This window comes from Aquarana catesbeiana, linkage group LG07 (genome assembly GCF_042186555.1).
Source record: "Aquarana catesbeiana isolate 2022-GZ linkage group LG07, ASM4218655v1, whole genome shotgun sequence".
In the NCBI taxonomy this organism is placed as follows: Eukaryota; Metazoa; Chordata; class Amphibia; order Anura; family Ranidae; genus Aquarana; species Aquarana catesbeiana.
In genome coordinates, this window is record NC_133330.1 from 11,652,128 (window position 1) to 11,671,049 (window position 18,922).

Consider the following 18,922-nt stretch of genomic DNA (forward strand, 5'->3'; position numbering starts at 1 on the left):
TTTTCCGATCGTGTGTACACAAGATCTTCAGACAAAAGTCCAAAGTACAAACACGCATGCTCGGAATCAATGCTCACCAAACACGACATTAGCAGAAGGTGCCCACAGGGTGGCGCTAAAGAGCTGAAAAGCCACATAGTACGTCACTACGTTCATGTTTTTTGGCTGACCATTCCTTGCCGTTTGTATGCAAGACAAGTTCCTGGCCAACGCCCTTCAGGCAAAAGTCTGAGGTTTTGTCTGCGGAGATTCCGATCGCATGTACGAGGCTTAAGGCTGTATTGCTGGTTGAACTTTTCTAGGGTGAAGGAAAGCTTTGAGAGTCTCTCTCTCTTCTGTCTGTAGCAAAGTCCCGGGGCCCCTGAGGCCTAATGGTGACCTCCAGAGTTTGGGGCAGCTGAGATCCTTCAGTGTAGAGTGGGTTACAAGGCATGATTAATTGATCAGATCTTCAGTTGCCTAGTACTGTTCACCCTATATTTCATGTAGCCTCCTCCTAGAATAGGTTGCTGGAGAGGTTCCGATGAATTTAGTCTTTTTGGCTCCTCTGTAAACAGTGAAGCGGTGTGTGGTTATTTTTGCCTGCTCTGAGTTTCACAGACTGCAGGTGCAATTACTTCTCCCTGCCTTCTAGTAGGTTCTAGAATTTTGTGGGTTGGAAGAGACAGTCCCTGGACCTGAATATTCATGCAGTCTCAGCCAATCCCTGGAAGGGGGGGGTGTGCCCAGTAGGTGGCTGAGAAGGAGATAAATAGTCTGAGGCCTGGAGCAACAGGGTTCTTGTCTTGGAGGAGGAGATCCCATCTGAAGCCTGCAGAGAGCTCTCCAAGGTCCCAGCTCAGGAGGAGCTGGGGGGGGGGGGGGGGGCTGTCATGGATAGTTCATCAAGGTCCCAGCTCAGGAGGAGCTGGGGGGGGGGCTGTCACGGATAGTTCATCAAGGTCCCAGCTCAGGAGGAGCTGGGGGGGCCTGTCACGGATAGTTCATCAAGGTCCCAGCTCAGGAGGAGCTGGGGGGGCCTGTCACGGATAGTTCATCAAGGTCCCAGCTCAGGAGGAGCTGGGGGGGCCTGTCACGGATAGGTCATCAAGGTCCCAGCTCAGGAGGAGCTGGGGGGGCCTGTCACGGATAGTTCATCAAGGTCCCAGCTCAGGAGGAGCTGGGGGGGGCCTGTCACAGATAGTTCATCAAGGTCCCAGCTCAGGAGGAGCTGGGGGGGCCTGTCACGGATAGTTCATCAAGGTCCCAGCTCAGGAGGAGCTGGGGGGGGCCTGTCACAGATAGTTTATCAAGGTCCCAGCTCAGGAGGAGCTGGGGGGGCCTGTCACGGATAGTTCATCAAGGTCCCAGCTCAGGAGGAGCTGGGGAGGGCCTGTCACAGATGGTTCATCAAGGTCCCAGCTCAGGAGGAGCTGGGGAGGGCCTGTCACGGATAGTTCATCAAGGTCCCAGCTCAGGAGGAGCTGGGGAGGGCCTGTCACAGATGGTTCATCAAGGTCCCAGCTCAGGAGGAGCTGGAGGGGGCCTGTCACAGATAGTTCATCAAGGTCCCAGCTCAGGAGGAGCTGGGGGCGTATTGTTCCTGGAAACTGTTTTTGAGCCAAGTCAAGTGGGGGGAATGAGGATTCGGCCTAGAGATTTAGTGTATAGTGTCTACCCGTTATTGGACAGGAGGTATACGAGTATCGGGAGACACAGTGAGTAGAGGCCTGGAAGTGGGATTATAGTGACTGCTGGGATTTGCCCTTCTGGGAGTCCCAGAAGTGCTTGTGTCTCTAGTCTCTGCCCAGAGGGGGGATGCCCCTGAAAAGGTTAGACATGTAGCACCCTGATGTTTAGGCAGGGTTGCGATTAAATTGATTTGCCAAGCGATAGTTGCCTTGGCCTATCGCCCCAGGCTGCTAGGCCAGAAACCAAAGGCCTATCCTGGGGACATCTGGCTGCTAGGCTGTCTGAGGGCCTATCCAGAAGCAGGAAAGCAGCGTAGGGTTGGGACTGCGGGCTTGTAGTCCAACCAAAAGTAACGGTTCAGTCAGCTGGCTACAAGAAACGTTTAAAGGGTCTATGATCCTGCCAGTAAATCCATTATTTTTCCACTTCCACAGGCCAAGCTTATCCAGCAAAAAGGGCAGTTACAGAAAATCCTCAATCAGTTGCTAAATGGTAAGAACAGCTGTCAATCAACCATCGAGAGGCATTGAGGTCAGGGGGTTGGATGGAAGCACAGCTGCCTGTAGGTCACACAGGATGGAGACAATGGTCCTAAAGCATTGGGAATTGGTGGTCACCATATCAGAAGGGCTCTAGAGATCAAAAATTGTCAGGACCAACAGTTATTCATTAAACATCGACTCTCACCATAATAAAAATTCTTGCATAACTTTTTTGAAATATTATCAATTTACATTGCCTGGGTATGTGGCAGTTTTAAAATTTTCACTAAGAAAATCATCAAAGCATAATGGGATGGAGGTGGCCACAGTTCGCAAAGGACTGCATGTCATCTTTGTTTGGGCTCCTCGTATTATAAAGGAAGGAAATGGTTTAATCAAAAAGCAGAGATGTGGAGACATCACTCATAGACGAGGGATTCCTGGCGGTGAAGGTTCCAGATTAATGGAGCGTCATAAAGTGATTTCCCCAACCTTGACCTCTGTGTCATCTAATGTGGCACAAATGTTCCACGTCCAGCAATATCCCGAGTGATTACCAGACCGTAACGGGGAAAGCAGGAGCCGCTCTCTGTTTATAACCCTGCTGCAAGAAAAAAATTTATTGGTACAATCTGCAGGTCTCCAGACCCAGAGCATAGTGGCTGGACTGGCTGGGATCCTACCACAGTGAACATTATAAATAAAAATAAGTCTTCTTATACCCAGTCTATTTTTTCTTGTTATACACTATATGGCGAAATAACGTGAACCCCCCAACAAAGGATTGCTTTCAGGTGTCCCCAGGGAAGGATTCTGTTTATACTACATCATGCAAGGACAATATAGACCAGTCATTCTCAACCAGGGTTCCTCCAGAGGTCTCCAGCGGTTCCTTGAGCTGTGACTGATTGGCCTCCTGTTTGATGGTGCCGGGGGCTCATCATTGCCACTTGGCAGAGCCAGAGGCATGGCACCAGTGTGTCTATCTACCTGTAATGCCCCGTACACACGGTCTGATTTTCCGACGGAAAATGTGTGATAGGACCTTGTTGTCGGAAATTCCGACCGTGTGTGGGCTCCATCACACATTTTCCATTGGAATTTCCAACACACAAAGTTTGAGAGCTTGCTATAAAATTTTCCGACAACAAAATCCGTTGTCGGAAATTCTGATCGTGTGTACACAAATCCGACGCACAAAGTGCCACGCATGCTCAGAATAAATTAAGAGACAAAAGCTATTGGCTACTGCCCCGTTTATAGTCCCGATGTACGTGTTTTACGTCACCGCGTTCAGAACGATCGGATTTTCCGACAACTTTGTGTGACCGTGTGTATGCAAGACAAGTTTGAGCCAACATCCGTCGGAAAAAACCCATGGATTTTGTTGTTGGAATGTCCGATCAATGTCTGACCGTGTGTACGGGGCATTAGGGTGGCATTCTGACCAACGTTGTATTCTTCCCACCAGCTACCAATATGAAGCATTTTTCCCAATGATCTCCTATGAATTGGTTTTTAGAAGGGGTTCCCTGGGCCCCGGAAACTATTTTATGGGTTCCTCTGGGGTAAGAAGGTTGAGAAAGGATGTTGTACACTGTAGTGCTCTTCCAACTTCTTCAACCATAACCAACCTTCAGACCATAACAGTTTGGAAGACCCCTTTCTGTTCCACCGCGACTGTGCCCCTGTGTACAAAGGCAGCTCCTTAAAGACATTGTGTGACCAATACGGTGTGGAGGAACTCGAGCGTTCTATACAGAGCCCTGACCTCAACCCTACTGAACTGAACTTTGGGATGAACTGGAATGAGCCAGGTCTTTTCAACTAACATCTCCATAAAGACATGGTTTGACCAGCTTGATGTACAGGTGCATCTCATAAAACTAGAATATATTCAAAAAGTTAATTTATTTCATTAATTCAATTCACGGGGCGGACACTATCCGATAGGGGGACACTTCTCGTCAGAACACCGGCAGCACTCATGCAGCCCCAGACCATGACACTCCCACCACCATGCTTGACTGTAGACAAGACACACTTGTCTTTGTCCTCCTCACCTGGTTGCCTCCACACACGCTTGTCACCATCTGAACCAAATAAGTTTATCTTGGTCTCATCAGACCACAGGACATGGTTCCAGTAATCCATGTCCTTAGTCTGCTTGTCTTCAGCAAACTGTTTGCGGGCTTTCCTGTACATCATCTTTAGAAGAGGCTTCCTTCTGGGACAACAGCCATGCAAACCAATTTGATGCAGTGTGCAGCGTATGGTCTGAGCACTGACAGGCTGACCCCCACCCCTTCAACCTCTGCAGCAATGCTGGCAGCACTCATACGTCTATTTCCCAAAGACAACCTCTGGATATGACGCTGAGCATGTGACCTCAACTTCTTTGGTGGACCATGGTGAGGAGCCCGTCCTGTTAAACTGCTGTATGGTCCTGCAGCTCAGTTTCAGGGTCTTCTCAATCCTCTTATAGCCTAGGCCATCTTTATGTAGAGCAACAATTCTTTTTTTCAGATCCTCAGAGAGTTCTTTGCCATGAGGTGCCATGTTGAACTTCCAGTGACCAGTATGAGAGAGTGAGAGCGATAACACCAAATTTAACACACCTGCTCCCCATTCACACCTGAGACCTTGTAACACTAACGAGTCACATGACACCGGGGAGGGAAAATGGCTAATAGGGCCCAATTGGACATTTTCACTTAGGGGTGTACTCACTTTTGTTGCCAGCGGTTTAGACATTAATGGCTGTGTGTTGAGTTATTTTGAGGGGACAGCAAATTTACACTGTTATACAAGCTGTACACTCACTACTTTACATTGTAGCAAAGTGTCATTTCCCCTTTACATCAGAGTCCACAGAGTTCCCCTTTTACATCTGAACTTGCAGAGTTTCCTTTCACTGTAAAGGGGGACTCTGCAGACTCTGATGTAAGGGAGAACTCTGGGGACTCTAAGGGATGCTCTGGGATCCCTGATTTAAGGGGGAACACTGAGAACTCTGATGTATGGAGAAGACTCTGATGTAAGAGGAAACACCGTGGCTTCTGGTGTAAAGGGGAACTCTGATGTAAGGGGTGCTCTGAGAACCCTGATTTACCTTAGTGTACTCACTCAGAGGCAGGAGAGAGAAGGGGGGAGACTTCAGTCACAGACAGGGATGGATGGTGAGCTCACTCACCCCTTGGCAGTCAGCACCTCTCATCCAGATGTATCTGAGGCTTCTGGACTTCCAATTTCCGGCCCCCACTTTCATTTTCTGAGGCACAGCCCTGGAGATTGGAGTGTGGGCAGACACAGAGGTGTAGGGGCGGGAGGAAGAGGTGCAGATCGAGCCCTCTCTCCTCTCCCGTCTGTGTGGGGGGAAGGGGAGGGTTGTTAGTGTTGGCTTTGGGGCAGCATGAAATAGAGTGTAACAGACACTCTCAGCTTAGACAACTGCAGCCAGCAACCCTGCCAGGAAGCCATAGTCCGGTCTGAATAATGTGTCCGGGTTTCAGGCAGTCTGATTCCAAACCCAAACTGTCTGGGTGAATCCTGTACAGGTGGCAACCCTAATCCTGGACCTGTTCCAAAAGGTTCCATAGGTGCTTCGTTACCTGTGAACATGACATTAAATAGTGAGAAACAGAGAAATCTCATTACTAATCCTCTAATTAACCAATGATCAGCTCTGATACTTAGAAAACAAATCCTTGTGACTGTGACCCGGACCATGAATCTAGGAGCTCTGTTCATAGCTCTACTCCCCCGTGTCGCACACAAGGTATGGGTGAAAGGAGCTCACCCCCCGGCCCTGACTGCTGTGCACAAAACAAACAAATGAAACGCAGTGTTTCGCCCTGCCCACGGGGCTTGTTCATAGAGGTGACGAAGCCCGGCTGGTGGGGGCGAAATGTGTCAGAGGAGGCGTGGCCTGGGAGGGGCCAGGCTGAAGCCGCATCTCACGTTCCTGTACTACGGCTGATTTTGCTGGTAGTGCCCCATTTCATTTGTTTGTTTTGTACAAATTCTTGTGATTGTTTATTTTTAAAACAAATTTCAAATTTTTACGAAATTGGGGGGCAAAGCTTAACATTTTAAACCCATCTCTGGACAAAACATGGAACATCTCTAAAACCATCCTACATGTTTTTTTTACTTACCTTGTGAAACAAGATAAACTCCCCCAAGTCCAATGTCTGTGTCCCTCGTTGGTGCCATCTCTGAGTGAGGGGGGGGGCACAAATCCAGCGCGACAGATGTACCCGCACAGGCTGGTCCCTTTATGCTGAGGTCACTCCTCTTCTTGCTCTTGTGAGCACCCCACCACTGGACAGCCAATAGAAAGTGTTCACGTCACACAGACCGTGACATGGATACCCCGAAAGACCCCGCCGTATGCAAGAAAGATGTATGAGTGGAGCATCACATGGACCCCTGAGGATGTCCTATGGTGTCAAAACGCATTGGGTGGTGCTGACGTCATCATGCATGTTACAGCTTTTTTTTTTTTTTAAAGCACTGTTACTGCATTTGTGTTTTTTTAATAAACAGAATCCAGATGATCTACACTATTGGAGTATTCTTTTTCTATTTTGTGTGGATAGCGATGATTCGTGATATGATGTGTCCGAGGCACATTCCTAATCTAGTATGGGGACTGCACCATACTCAGGCCAATATTGACCTCTTTGAGGCTTTGAGATCCACCGCTCTGGTAAGACTTTATTCAGAGGTAGTGTGTCAGAAACCATGAAATCAGGCCGGGACAGAAGTACAGTTAAATCACACTTGTTTAATAATAAAAGTAAAAAAAGAACAAACGTGGTCAAAACATAGCCAGAGTTCAGTAACCGAAACGGATAGTCAGCCAAGCCAGAAGTCAGGGATCAATGTAGTGGAACAGCAAGCAGGACCTGGAGCCAGAAGAGATGTCAGCAAAGCCAGTCTTTAAACAGGAATGCAGGAGATCGTCTCTGTGATGTTGACCAAGACGAAGGCAGAGCTCCTCTGGACTGGACGGCTTAAGTAGGCAGGACTAATGAGCAGGATATCATCAACAGCTGAGTCACTGTGGAGAGATAGGAGCTGGCAATTAGCCGACAGCTGAGCGGCCAGCTCAGAGAAGGAAGGGCTGAGCCCAGCCCTGACATAGAGGAAGAGCTGACACTTTACTGGAGTCTCACTTCTCATGTTGGCAAGATATGTGGTGGAATTTGCTTATAAGGAATGTTGCATTTTATTGATACACAATGGTGGAAGAGTTGCGAATATAAACTCACTGGCCACTTTATTAGGTACACCTTGCTAGTAGCGGTTGGACCCCCCTTTGCCTTCATTCTTGGTGGCATAGATACAACAAGGTGTTGGAAACATTCCTCAGAGATTTTGCTCCATAGTGACATGATAACATCACACAGTTGCTGTAGATTTGTCGGATGCACATCCATGATGCCGAATCTCCTGTTCCACCACATCCCGAAGGTGCTCTATTGGATTGAGATGTGGTGAGTGTGGAGGCCATTGGAGTACAGGGACCTCATTGTCCAGTGGTGAGATGATTGGAGCTTTGTGACATGGTGCATTATCCTGCTGGAAGGAGCCATCAGAAGATGGGGACACTGTAGTCATAAAGGGATGGACATGGTCAGCAACAATACTCAGGTAGGCCCGGGGTTTAATCGATATTCAATTGGTTCTAGGGGGCCCAAAGTGTGCCAAGAAAATACCTCCCCCCCCCCACCATTACACCCCCACCACCAGCCTGAACCGGTGATACCCCATCCCCCCCACACCATTACACCCCCACCACCAGCCTGAACCGGTGATACCCCATCCCCCACACCATTACACCCCCACCACCAGCCTGAACCGGTGATACCCCATCCCCCCCACACCATTACACCCCCACCACCAGCCTGAACCGGTGATACCCCATCCCCCACACCATTACACTCCCACCACCAGCCTGAACCGGTGATACCCCATCCCCCACACCATTACACCCCCACCACCAGCCTGAACCGGTGATACAAGGCAGGATGGATCCATGCTCCAAATTCTGACCCCACCATCTGAATATCGCGGCTGAAATCCAGACTCATCAGACCAGGCAACGTTCTTCCAATCTTCTATTGTCCAATGTTGGTGATCCTGTGCCAATTGTAGCCTCAGTTTCCTGTTCTTAGCTGACAGGAGTGGCACCCGGTGTGGTCTTCTGCTGCTGTAGCCCATCTGCTTCAAGGTTGGATGTGTTGTGCGTTCAGAGATGGTATTCTGCATACCTTGGGTGTAACGAGGTGTTATTTGAGTTACTGTTGCCTTTCTATCATCTGGAACCAGTCTGCTCATTCTCCTCTGACCTCAACAAGGCATTTTCCTCCACACAACTGCCGCTCACTGGATATTTTCTCTTTTTCCCACCATTCTATGTAATCCTGAGAGATGGTTGTGTGTGAAAATCCAGAAATACTCAGACCAGCCCGTCTGTGGCAAACAACCATGCCACATTCAAAGCCACTTCAATCCCCTTTCTTCCCCCATTCTGATGCTCGGTTTAAACTTCAGCAAGTCGTCTTCATCACATCTGGATGCCTAAATGCATTGAGTTGCTGCCGTGTGATTGGCTGATTAGCAATTTGTGTTACCGAGTAATAAAGTGTCCGGTGAGGTTATATTCATCAGTGCTGTGAAATCTCTCTTTCCTAGTCATCATCCATACAGCTCGTGACCATAGATGAGACGGGGGGATGGAGACCAACCAGCAAAACCAAGGAACTCTCGCCACCACCGAAACGCTACAAAACCGCCCACCGCCCTATCGAAACTAGAATAAAACGCAGCAGCTGGATTTTTTTTTTTACTTCGGTTTTCTTTTCTTTTAGATAAAAGGAGACTGAACTCCAAAGTCAAAGCCTCGGTTTGTTGAGCTTGGCGAGGTGACAATTGCGGAAAGAAGACCGCGGCGAACGCAAAATGACCGTTCTCGAAATAAAAAGAAAAACATTCGTCCTGCAAAAACAAAAACAAAATATATTGGGGGGGGGGGGGGGGGGACACGAGACAAAAGTAGCGACGCGGGGCGGAGGGACTGAGGCCTCTGAAAAAGGAACGCGCCGGGGCGCCATCCTGCCGCAATCCGGGATGATTTCAATTTTGTACAAATTAATGACAAAAGACGGTTGATGAAGAGAATCAGTTGATCGCCGCAGGGGAGGGGGGTGGGGGTGGGGTGGGCTGTGCCCGTCTGCTACCAGCGCTCAAGACATACCCTCAAACAACCTCTGTTCTGCGGCTCTTAATGCAAAAAAAAAATAAAAAAATAAAAGTATAAAAAAATAAATAAAAATACAGCTTCAGTAATGGAAGGAATAACAACGAGGCTGGATGAACCCGAAGTGAGTCACACAGATTTGTTTTTCTGCTGTATGAATTTGTATTGATGTATCCATAAAAAAAATACAAACTCCGAACGGAGTTCAGCTAGACGGCGTAAGGAGCGGGGGGGAGGGGATGTGCACTTCGGAGGAACAGGGCAGCCAATCAGCTTTCAGTTCACAGAAGTCAGCTCAGGGAAAAATGTGTTCTAAGTGATTAGTGCAATGAATTAATCCAATATTGTAAGGACTTTACCGAATTCGAGTGCGAAGAGCTGACCATCTGAATCCTAATAAAGAAGAAATATATATATACTGCATATACAGTACTGTGCAAAAGTTTTAAGCAGGTGTGAAAAATGCCATAAATGAAGAACGCTTTCAGCAATAGAAGTCTTAATAGCCAGCAACACGATTGCTTCCTCTTACAAATTTTTATTTGGTGCTAACAGCAGCGCTACAGCCATAATGTTAACGCGTTTCGGCCTGGAGCCGACCTCATAGCATGCTATGAGGACGGCTCCATGGCCGAAACGCGTTAGCACTTATAGATGTAGCACTGCTGTTAGTGCCAAATAAAGATTTGTAAGAAGAAGCAATCGCTGTTTCGATGTCCATGGGATACAACAAGCCTGAGCAGCGATATTCAGCTCCTTTCTTTTACAATTGTGCGGTAGAGCTTGGGTGAGTCTTTGTCTACATTACTAGAAGTGTTAATAGTTTATTTGTTTAGCAATTAGCAAAATGGAAAGTAAATGAACAGAAGAGAAATTCAAATCCAATCAATATTTGGGGTGACCCCCCCCCCCCCCTTCGCCTTATTCTAGGTAGACTTGCACACAGTTGTTGAAGGAACTCGGCAGGTAGGTTGTTCTATGTACATCTCGGAGAACTAAGCAGAGATCTGTGGATGTCGGCTGCCTCCAATCCTTCTGTGTCACGAGGGCCACGTACCTGATGTGAGACCGAAGTAGTGGGGAGGCCTCCCTTGGACCTCGGGTCCTTGAAGCCTCTGGAGATGGAGACAGAGACTTGGTGGACACTGAGTGGCACGGGTGCCAGGGGTGCGGAGCACCGTGCAAGCCTTAGTCCGAGATCCCAGCTGAGGTCAAGTCCAGTTTGGCAACGAAGTATAAAAGGGTTCATCAGAAGAAGAATGGTCAAGATCCAAGCCGGGGTCGGTTCCAATCTGGCAGCTGAGTACAAAAGGGACAAAGAAGTAGAATGGTCAAGGTACAAATCCGAGGTCAATGGCAAGCAGCAATCAAGAGTAGTCAAATAGGTTTCCAGGTCACAATGAGTTCAGACAGGTAACACACTAGCACAGGAACAAGGGGGGAGTGAAGATAATCCAGCAATTTGGCAGTGTCTGGGCTGGGCTTATATAGGGAAGTTTGAGGTCACTTCCTGTGCGCCTCCTGGGCATTTTCCTGCCTTTTTCCATCAGGTTGAGGTCACTTCCTGTGCGCCTCCTGGGGATTTTCCTGCCTTTTTCCATCAGGTTGAGGTCACTTCCTGTGCGCCTCCTAGGCATTTTCCTGCCCTTTTCCATCAAGTCTTCTGCGCAGGTGCGGGTTGGCGCACTGAGGCGTCTTTGACGCATGCTCGGTTGGCACGAATTTCTTCTTGCGGCATCGCGCCACTGGTGCATGCATAATAAGCCCAGGACTCTTACATTCTGTCTCTTCATGTCACCCCAGACACTCCATGATGGGGAGAGCAGGGCTCTATAGGGGGCCATACCACCACTTCCAGGACTCCTTGTCACTACAAGATAGTTCCTAATGACATTGGCTGTATGTTTGGGGTGGTTGTCCTGCTGCAGAATACATTTTGGGCCAATCACACACCTTCCCTGATGGTATGGCATGATGGATAGATAATCATCTGCCTGTATTTCTCAGCATTGAGGACACCATTTATCCTGACCAAATCTCCAACTCCGTTTGCAGAAATGCAGCCCCAAGGAACCTCCACCATGCTTCACAGTTGGCTGCAGACACTCATTATAGTACAGCTCTCCAGCCCTTTGCCGACAAACTGCCTCCTGCTACAGCCAAATATTTCAACTTTTTACTCATCAGTCCAGAGCACCTGCTGCCACCCCCCCCCCCCCCCCCCCCCCAGTGCCTATGTTTTCCTACATAGTTGAGTCACTTAGCCATGTTTCCACATCCTATGCATGAAAACATAAGAACTGGGTGCAGAAAAATGGCAGCAGGGGGATAAGTGGGACGATGGGTTGGGCTTCGAAATCCCTCAATCAGGATGGGTGGACCCACAGCACATTTCGCCCTGCAATAGCTCCCTGAAAGGTCCGATTAATTCCAAATTCCCAAATTCTTGCCCTGATCTAGTATTTCCACTGTTTCAGGTGAACGATCCTCCAGTTCCTTTGTGTCAGGAAAGTATATTTCTGCAGGCATTTTTAGTTTGTTTGATCAGCTCTTGGAGGTTCTCACTGGCTTGAAATGCAAGAATGGGTGCTCTCCATCCCTTCCACTCCTTTTGTGGTAGGATGAAGCATCGCAGAACTTCCTCAAAATGAGGAAGCTGTAGAGAAGTGGTCTCCAAACTGGGCGTGGGTTGGGCTGGATACGGCACTTTGCTTGCCTTTATTTGGCCCTTGGGGCACCATTTCTCCCACTGATACGTTACACTATTCTTCCAAAGTAACATTGAAAACGTCACCTTTTCTCCCACTGACGCCAACAGTGAGGTTTCGGTCTTTAAGATCGTCACAAATAGGAGGTTAATGGCCCTTTTTAAGGCGTCCTTCTCTTTGGTAGGAGTGAATGTGCAGCTGGTGGTGCCTGTGGTGGGGATCAGCCAAGACCTTAAAATTTGGGCAAAGCATGTGCTCCATTGCAGAGCCAGGGGATCCTGCTATCTGGCAGTTACTAGAAGATTCTCTGAGAGCCTTGAGATTCTCAGTGGATGCCTTGGAAAATTTCATACAACAGCTTTTTAGGGTGGGCACTTGTTCACATGAGGAGAATCCCTATGGCTTAAGTGTTGGTCAATGGAACTGAAACAAGAGACTGCTCTATGAGGGCGAATGCTTTTTTGAACCATTTTTGTATGTCTTCTTTCACAAGGTGATTGTGGGGAAAAGCACACTATTACCCCTAAAGATGGTGAAGGAACAGGTCAGAAACCAGTGTCATCTTCAGGATCCAAGAAGAGATCCTGTCTTAAGCAGCAAGGACCCCCAAGACCTCCGGATCGGACCAGTGCAGGTGGTCAGATGGAACAATTTTACCACTTTAACTGGAATTTTCTTTTAAAATCGGCCCTGCCCATTGCTTGCTACAAAACTGATGCTTTCTTAGCTTGAGGGGTTATGCCTGGGCAGGGATTAGTGCATTTTTTTTGGCCAGCGTCCATTTACCTGAAGGTGGCAGCATAACCCATGTAGTCATAAATATGAAATCTTGGTGTCCTTCATTCAACCAAAAAGTCTATTATTCGAGCTACACCTCCGTCTCTGGTAATGGGGGGGGGGTTCTTCCAAAGTCAGAAACTGAAACAAGCAAACTCACAAGGGGAGGACCTGCCACCTTGGATAAAGGCCAGTCCCATGGGGTGCCACGAGCACAGGACCCAATTTTCCTGGATTAGCTTGCATGGTGCAGGTGGGCCAGCTACCAGCACCATAACCAGTAGGGACACTCTAGGACCAGGATGCTTAGCACTGTTCAATGCTACGGTGATGGTGCCCAGCTTGTCAGCACCATGGCACTGCAATGACTGTGATCCAGGACAGGCGACATGCAAGGCTGTGCCCAGCATTCAGGGGAAGTTGGTCATCCACCTCCACCCTCTGCTGTGCTGCTGGAGCCAAGAGGTAGGGCTCTGATGTAATTAGGGCACTGTGTAATTGGGGGGTGCTGTGGTCGGGAACTGTGTGATTGTGAGGGGGTTCTATTATGGGGGGGCTGCGTGATTGGGAGCTCTGTGATGGCAGGACTGTGTGATTGGGGGGGGGCGCTGATGGGGGGGAATTGTGTGATTGAGGGTTCTATGATGGTGGAGCTCTGTGATGGGAGGACTGTGTGATTGGGGGCGACTGCGTGATTTGGGGGTTCTGTGATCGGGGGCTGTGTGATTGAGGGGGGTCTGTGATGGGGGGACTGTCAGTGGGGGGGGGATCTGTGATGGAGGACTGTGTGATTGGGGGTCTCTAAAGGAGGGAACTGTGTGATGGGTGGGGCTCTGTGATGGGGGACTGCGTGGTGGTGGGGAGGTTCTGCGATAGGGTGCTGTGTGATGGGGGACTGTGTGGTGGTGGGTGTGTGATTGGGGGGGGATCTGTGACAGGGAGGATTGTGTGATTGGGGGGCTCTGTGATGGAAAGACTGATTGGGGGGCTCTGTGATGGGGGGACTGTGTGGTGGTGGGTATGTGATTGGGGGGCTCTGTGAGATTGGGGGATCTGTGATGGGGGGACTGTGTGTGGTGGTGGTATGTGATTGGGGGACTCTGTGTGATTGGGGGGGCTCTGTGATGGAAAGACTGATTGGGGGGCTCTGTGATGGGGGGCTGTTGTGGGTGGTGGGTATGTGATTGGGGGGCTCTGTGATGAAAAGACTGATTTGGGGGATCTGTGATGGGGGGACTGTGTGGTGGTGGGTATGTGATTGGGGGGCTCTGTGAGATTGGGGGGATCTGTGATGGGGGGACTGTGTGGTGGTGGGTATGTGATTGGGGGACTCTGTGTGATTGGGGGGCTCTGTGATGGAAAGACTGATTGGGGGGGCTCTGTGATGGGGGGACTGTGTGGTGGTGGGTATGTGATTGGGGGGCTCTGTGATGAAAAGACTGATTTGGGGGATCTGTGATGGGGGGACTGTGTGGTGGTGGGTATGTGATTGGGGGGCTCTGTGAGATTGGGGGGATCTGTGATGGGGGGACTGTGTGGTGGTGGGTATGTGATTGGGGGGCTCTGTGTGATTGGGGGGCTCTGTGATGGAAAGACTGAATTGGGGGATCTGTGATGGGAGACTGTGTGGTGGTGGGTATGTGATTGGGGGGCTCTGTGAGATTGGGGGATCTGTGATGGGAGGGACTGTGTGGTGGTGGGTATGTGATTGGGGGGCTCTGTGATGAAAAGACTGATTTGGGGGATCTGTGATGGGGTGGACTGTGTGATTGGGGGGGGGGGTGTGTGGATCTGTGATAGAGGTACTCATGTATAAGGGCAACTCTGATGTGATGGGGGCAATGATTAAGCTACTAAACTCCCATATGGTCTGATGAAGCAAACGGGGTACAGCGAGAACCTCAATAATCCCTGCAGGAGAGAAATACTGACCTCAGTATAGTCATCTTCTATTGGTAAAAGGCATGTACACTGATCAGCCATAACTTATTGACCACTGACAGGTTGAATAACATTGATTATCTCATTACAATGCCATCTGAAGTCGGTGGGATATTTTATACAGCTAGTGAACATGTTGCCCCTGAAGTTGAAAGCAGAAAAAAATGAGCATCTCAAATTGTTGTGCATGGGGGGGGGGGGGGGGGATTTATAACCTCAGTCTGGTTACGGTTTCCCGCGCTTGACCCGTGTTCACAGCCATAAGCGCCTACAATGGGCCCATGAGTATCAGAACACAGAGCAATGGAGGAAGGTCGGCCGGTCCTGATGAATGACGTTTTCTTTTCCATCATGTGGATGGCGGGGTGAGTGTGCGTCATTTATGGGTAAGAGATGGCTCCAGCAGGGGTGTAACGCCTATGGGGGGGGGGGTTGTAGATGCTGTCATGTGTATGTAGTAGGATTCCCGGGGGGTTAGCTGAGTGATCTTGCTGGGCTATCTAATCACTGGTTGGTTCGGCTTCCTTCGTGTTTTAGGTGATGTTTTCTGCTTTTCTAAAACCTAAAACATTGTTGGCGACCAAGTACGCCCCTTTATGGAAGCGGTATTCCCTGACCTTAGTGACCTCTTCCAGCAGGATAATGCGCCCTGCCACACGGCGAGGAGGGCTTGAGTGAGCACAACAATGAGTTTGCGGTGTTGACTCGGCCTCCAAATTCTCCCAAATTTCAACCTAATTGAGAATCTGTGGGATGTGCTGGAAAAACAAGTCCAATCTGTGGAGCCCCCCCCCCCCCCCCCACTTACAGCACTTAAAGGATCTGCTACAGACGGGCTTGGTGCCGGATACCTCAGCGTTCCTTCATAGGTCCAGAGGAGTCCGGGCCTCCATGGGTCAGGGCTGTGTTGGTGGCGGAAGGGGGGACCTACTAAATAGAAGGTAGGGGGTCCATTTTAAGTGCTCTTTGTACCTCAGTGGACTATATTATGATAATGATACACATAATGGGGGGTCAACCTTATAATCCCCTCCCCCCACCCCCAACAAGGCCGAGGTATACATTCACCTCTTATGTACAGAATAGCACCAAACACAAAACATCAGAGAAAAAAATAATTTCATTATAACGTAAAATAATTTAATGAAATATATAAATGAGGCGACATCGGAAGGACTTCGTGTACCAGGAAGCGAATAATCTAGAAGGTATTCGGGAAGGTTTGGTACGGGGCCCCTGTGTAGAGGGTGCTGGGAGCCACAGCAAGAGGAACCCCAAGCTGACAAAGTGGTTATCCAACCTTCCATATACCAAGTGAAGTGACCGGCTTCAGGTGATACACAGAGAGGAAACCAATCATCCTACATACAAGTTGTACCTGTTTATCTGCAGTCTTCTCTACATCCATTCAAAGTGCTGAGTTTATACAGCTTGTCTGAGCTTTCAGAAAGCAGGGGGCAGGGAGCTGAAATGACAAACTGCAGATCTTATTTAGGAGAGCTCTGATTGGAGGGACCACACCCCCACCCCTCTCACTTTACACAGCACAGGCTGTCAATCACAGGCTGTGTGCTGTAGCTCTCTCCCCTGTCACCTTTTATCTCTTGGTGTCGGAAGAAGTTGTCAGAGGAGGCAGCAGACAGAAATGACACTTATTGCTCTGGAATGAGGCAAGTACTCACTATAGAGGGATTTTGCTTTGTTCATATTTCATGTCTGAGGTTTACAACCACTTTAAAAGCATAAATGGGTTGAAGGGGTTCTTCTGCTCCTCCCACATTTAATATTGATTGGACCCTGAGGCAAAAACAGTTGCATGGGCCTTTCCCAAATCCACTTAACTATTTGCAGGCAGTATGGGCTCAAGGGGCAGCTGCTTTGGGCTCCACAACAATGACTGGGCCCGGGCGAGCTGCCCCTTATGCCCTGTGTTAAAGACGGCCCTGGTAGGGCCGTCTTTAATATTGATTGGACCCTGGGCAAACATTGTTTTGGGCCCTCCCAAATCCCACCTATCAACTATTTGCGGGCTCAAGGGGCAGCTGCTTTGGGCTCCACAATGACTGGGCCCGGGGCAGCTTGCCCATTATGCCCTGTGTTAAAGACGGCTCAGTTCTCATAAAGAGGAGCATTTACATCCCTCGGCTTATCACCTCCTATGGGAGAGCCGATGACTACACGAGTCTGAGCTGTTACCTGTGACCGACAGCATGAAAGCCCAACTCCATGTTAAATGTCCCTTTAAATCGATCGTTTAGGCCAGCAGTGGTGTCATCGATCTCTGATCTATACAATGCAGGCAAATCATGACTGTGGGAGAGTTCTAAATTATTAGGACGGTCGTCAGTTTCAGGATTTCAGGACATGCTGGGACTTGTAGTTCTCTGTGAGTTGGATGTAGTCTGAGCTACAGGAAATGGAATGTAAACATTTAAAATATTCTGTGGTTCCAGAATCTCTTCTCAGCCCCCTCCCCCATGGAAGATAATCACTACGAGTCCTACAAGGTTCACTACTGCCTCCCACTGACACCAACGATGGGGCACCGTGCCTCCCGCTGACACAACGATGGGCACCGTGCCTCCCACTGACACCAACGATGGGGCACCGTGCCTCCCACTGACACCAACGATGGGGCACCGTGCCTCCCACTGACACCAACGATGGGCACCGTGCCCTCCCACTGACACCAACGATGGGCACCGTGCCTCCCACTGACACCAACGATGGGCACCGTGCCTCCCACTGACACCAATGATGGGGCACCGTGCCTCCCACTTGACACCAACGATGGGGCACCGTGCCTCCCACTGACACACAACGATGGGGCACCGTGCCTCCCACTGACACAACGATGGGGCACCGTGCCTCCCACTGACACCAACGATGGGGCACCGTGCCTCCCACTGACACCAACGATGGGGCACCGTTGCCTCCCACTGACACCAACGATGGGGGACCGTGCCTCCCACTGACACCAACGATGGGGCACCGTGCCTCCCACTGACACCAAGGATGGGGGACCATGCCTCCCACTGACACCAACAGGGCACTAATTCTCTAATACCAAATATAGGGCATTGTTTCCTCCCACTGACACCATGGACATTTTCTACCCCTGCCGGCCATAGTCCGCCCCCCCTAAAGTCTGAAGAACAGTGTACTGGCACATTGTATATAAAGTTCGGAGCCCCTGATCTATGGGGTCTCTAGACTGCAGCGAATTCCCTTCTCAAAGTAAAATGACATCCCCGGGAGGGAGAGTCGCTTCTTAATAAATAAATATGAAAAAACATAGAAAGATCTCTGATGTGTAAACTAAGCGGATGAAACGTCTGCTGCACATTTCACCGGCCCCTACATCTGATTGTATGGCTATGAGTGCTTAAAGCTCGCTAACTATTCCTGAGGATGTCTACAGTGCAGAGTCCGGCACAGCCTCAGTCTCTCTCTCTCATTCCTCAGGACTCTCCTTGTCCCACGTGTCCGGCATTTTACTCCACACCGCCCTGGCTGTCCGGCTGACTCTTTGTGCCCAACGCCTGGCCGTCCAAGTCCAGCTCTTCGAAGGAGGAGGCAGCTGGCCCCCGACTCGCTGGGGGCTCTTCTCACTCTTCTCGCTGTCTGTCGGCTCGTTCTGTGGGACGCTTTCCTTCTCCTTCTCCTGATTCTCAGAGACCAACTCCAAACTCAGCTGATCGTCCAATAACAGGGGGTCCAACTCGGAATCTAGGAGAACCCAAAAAAAAAAAAACCATGGTCATATACTGCAGAGTCCTTAGATATAGAGGGATACCAAAGGAACATGGTTTATAAACATTGTATCCCTCTGTTTATAAACATTGATCAGACAGGAGATTGTTTATAATCATTGTATCCCTCTATCTCCTGTCTGAAACAGTGGGATACAAGGTTTATAAACAGAGGGATACAAGGTTTATAAACAGAGGGATACAAGGTTTATAAACAGAGGGATACAAGGTTTATAAACAGAGGGATACAAGGTTTATAAACAATGTTACTTCGTATCTCTCTATTCCCCATCTGATCAAAGCAACATTGTTTATATAGAGAGA

General features: G+C 49.3%; 1 protein-coding gene and 1 long non-coding RNA gene across 2 annotated transcripts in view; both read right to left on the minus strand.

Moving 5' to 3' along the window:
- Positions 1-15,964: 15,964 nt before the first annotated feature.
- LOC141102678 (uncharacterized) lies at positions 15,965-17,515 on the minus strand. The gene is made up of 2 exons (XR_012235185.1): positions 17,428-17,515; positions 15,965-17,397 (listed from the first exon to the last, which is right to left on the minus strand). It is a non-coding gene; the product is annotated as an uncharacterized lncRNA (long non-coding RNA).
- A 102-nt stretch (positions 17,516-17,617) lies between these two features.
- TEX264 (testis expressed 264, ER-phagy receptor) overlaps positions 17,618-18,922 on the minus strand; it is a 9,170-nt gene continuing 7,865 nt past the window's right edge. The window contains 3 exon segments of the mRNA XM_073591451.1: positions 17,618-18,354; positions 18,356-18,445; positions 18,448-18,591. Of these exon segments, the coding sequence (XP_073447552.1) occupies positions 18,301-18,354; positions 18,356-18,445; positions 18,448-18,591 (288 nt within the window). The 3' untranslated portion in view covers positions 17,618-18,300.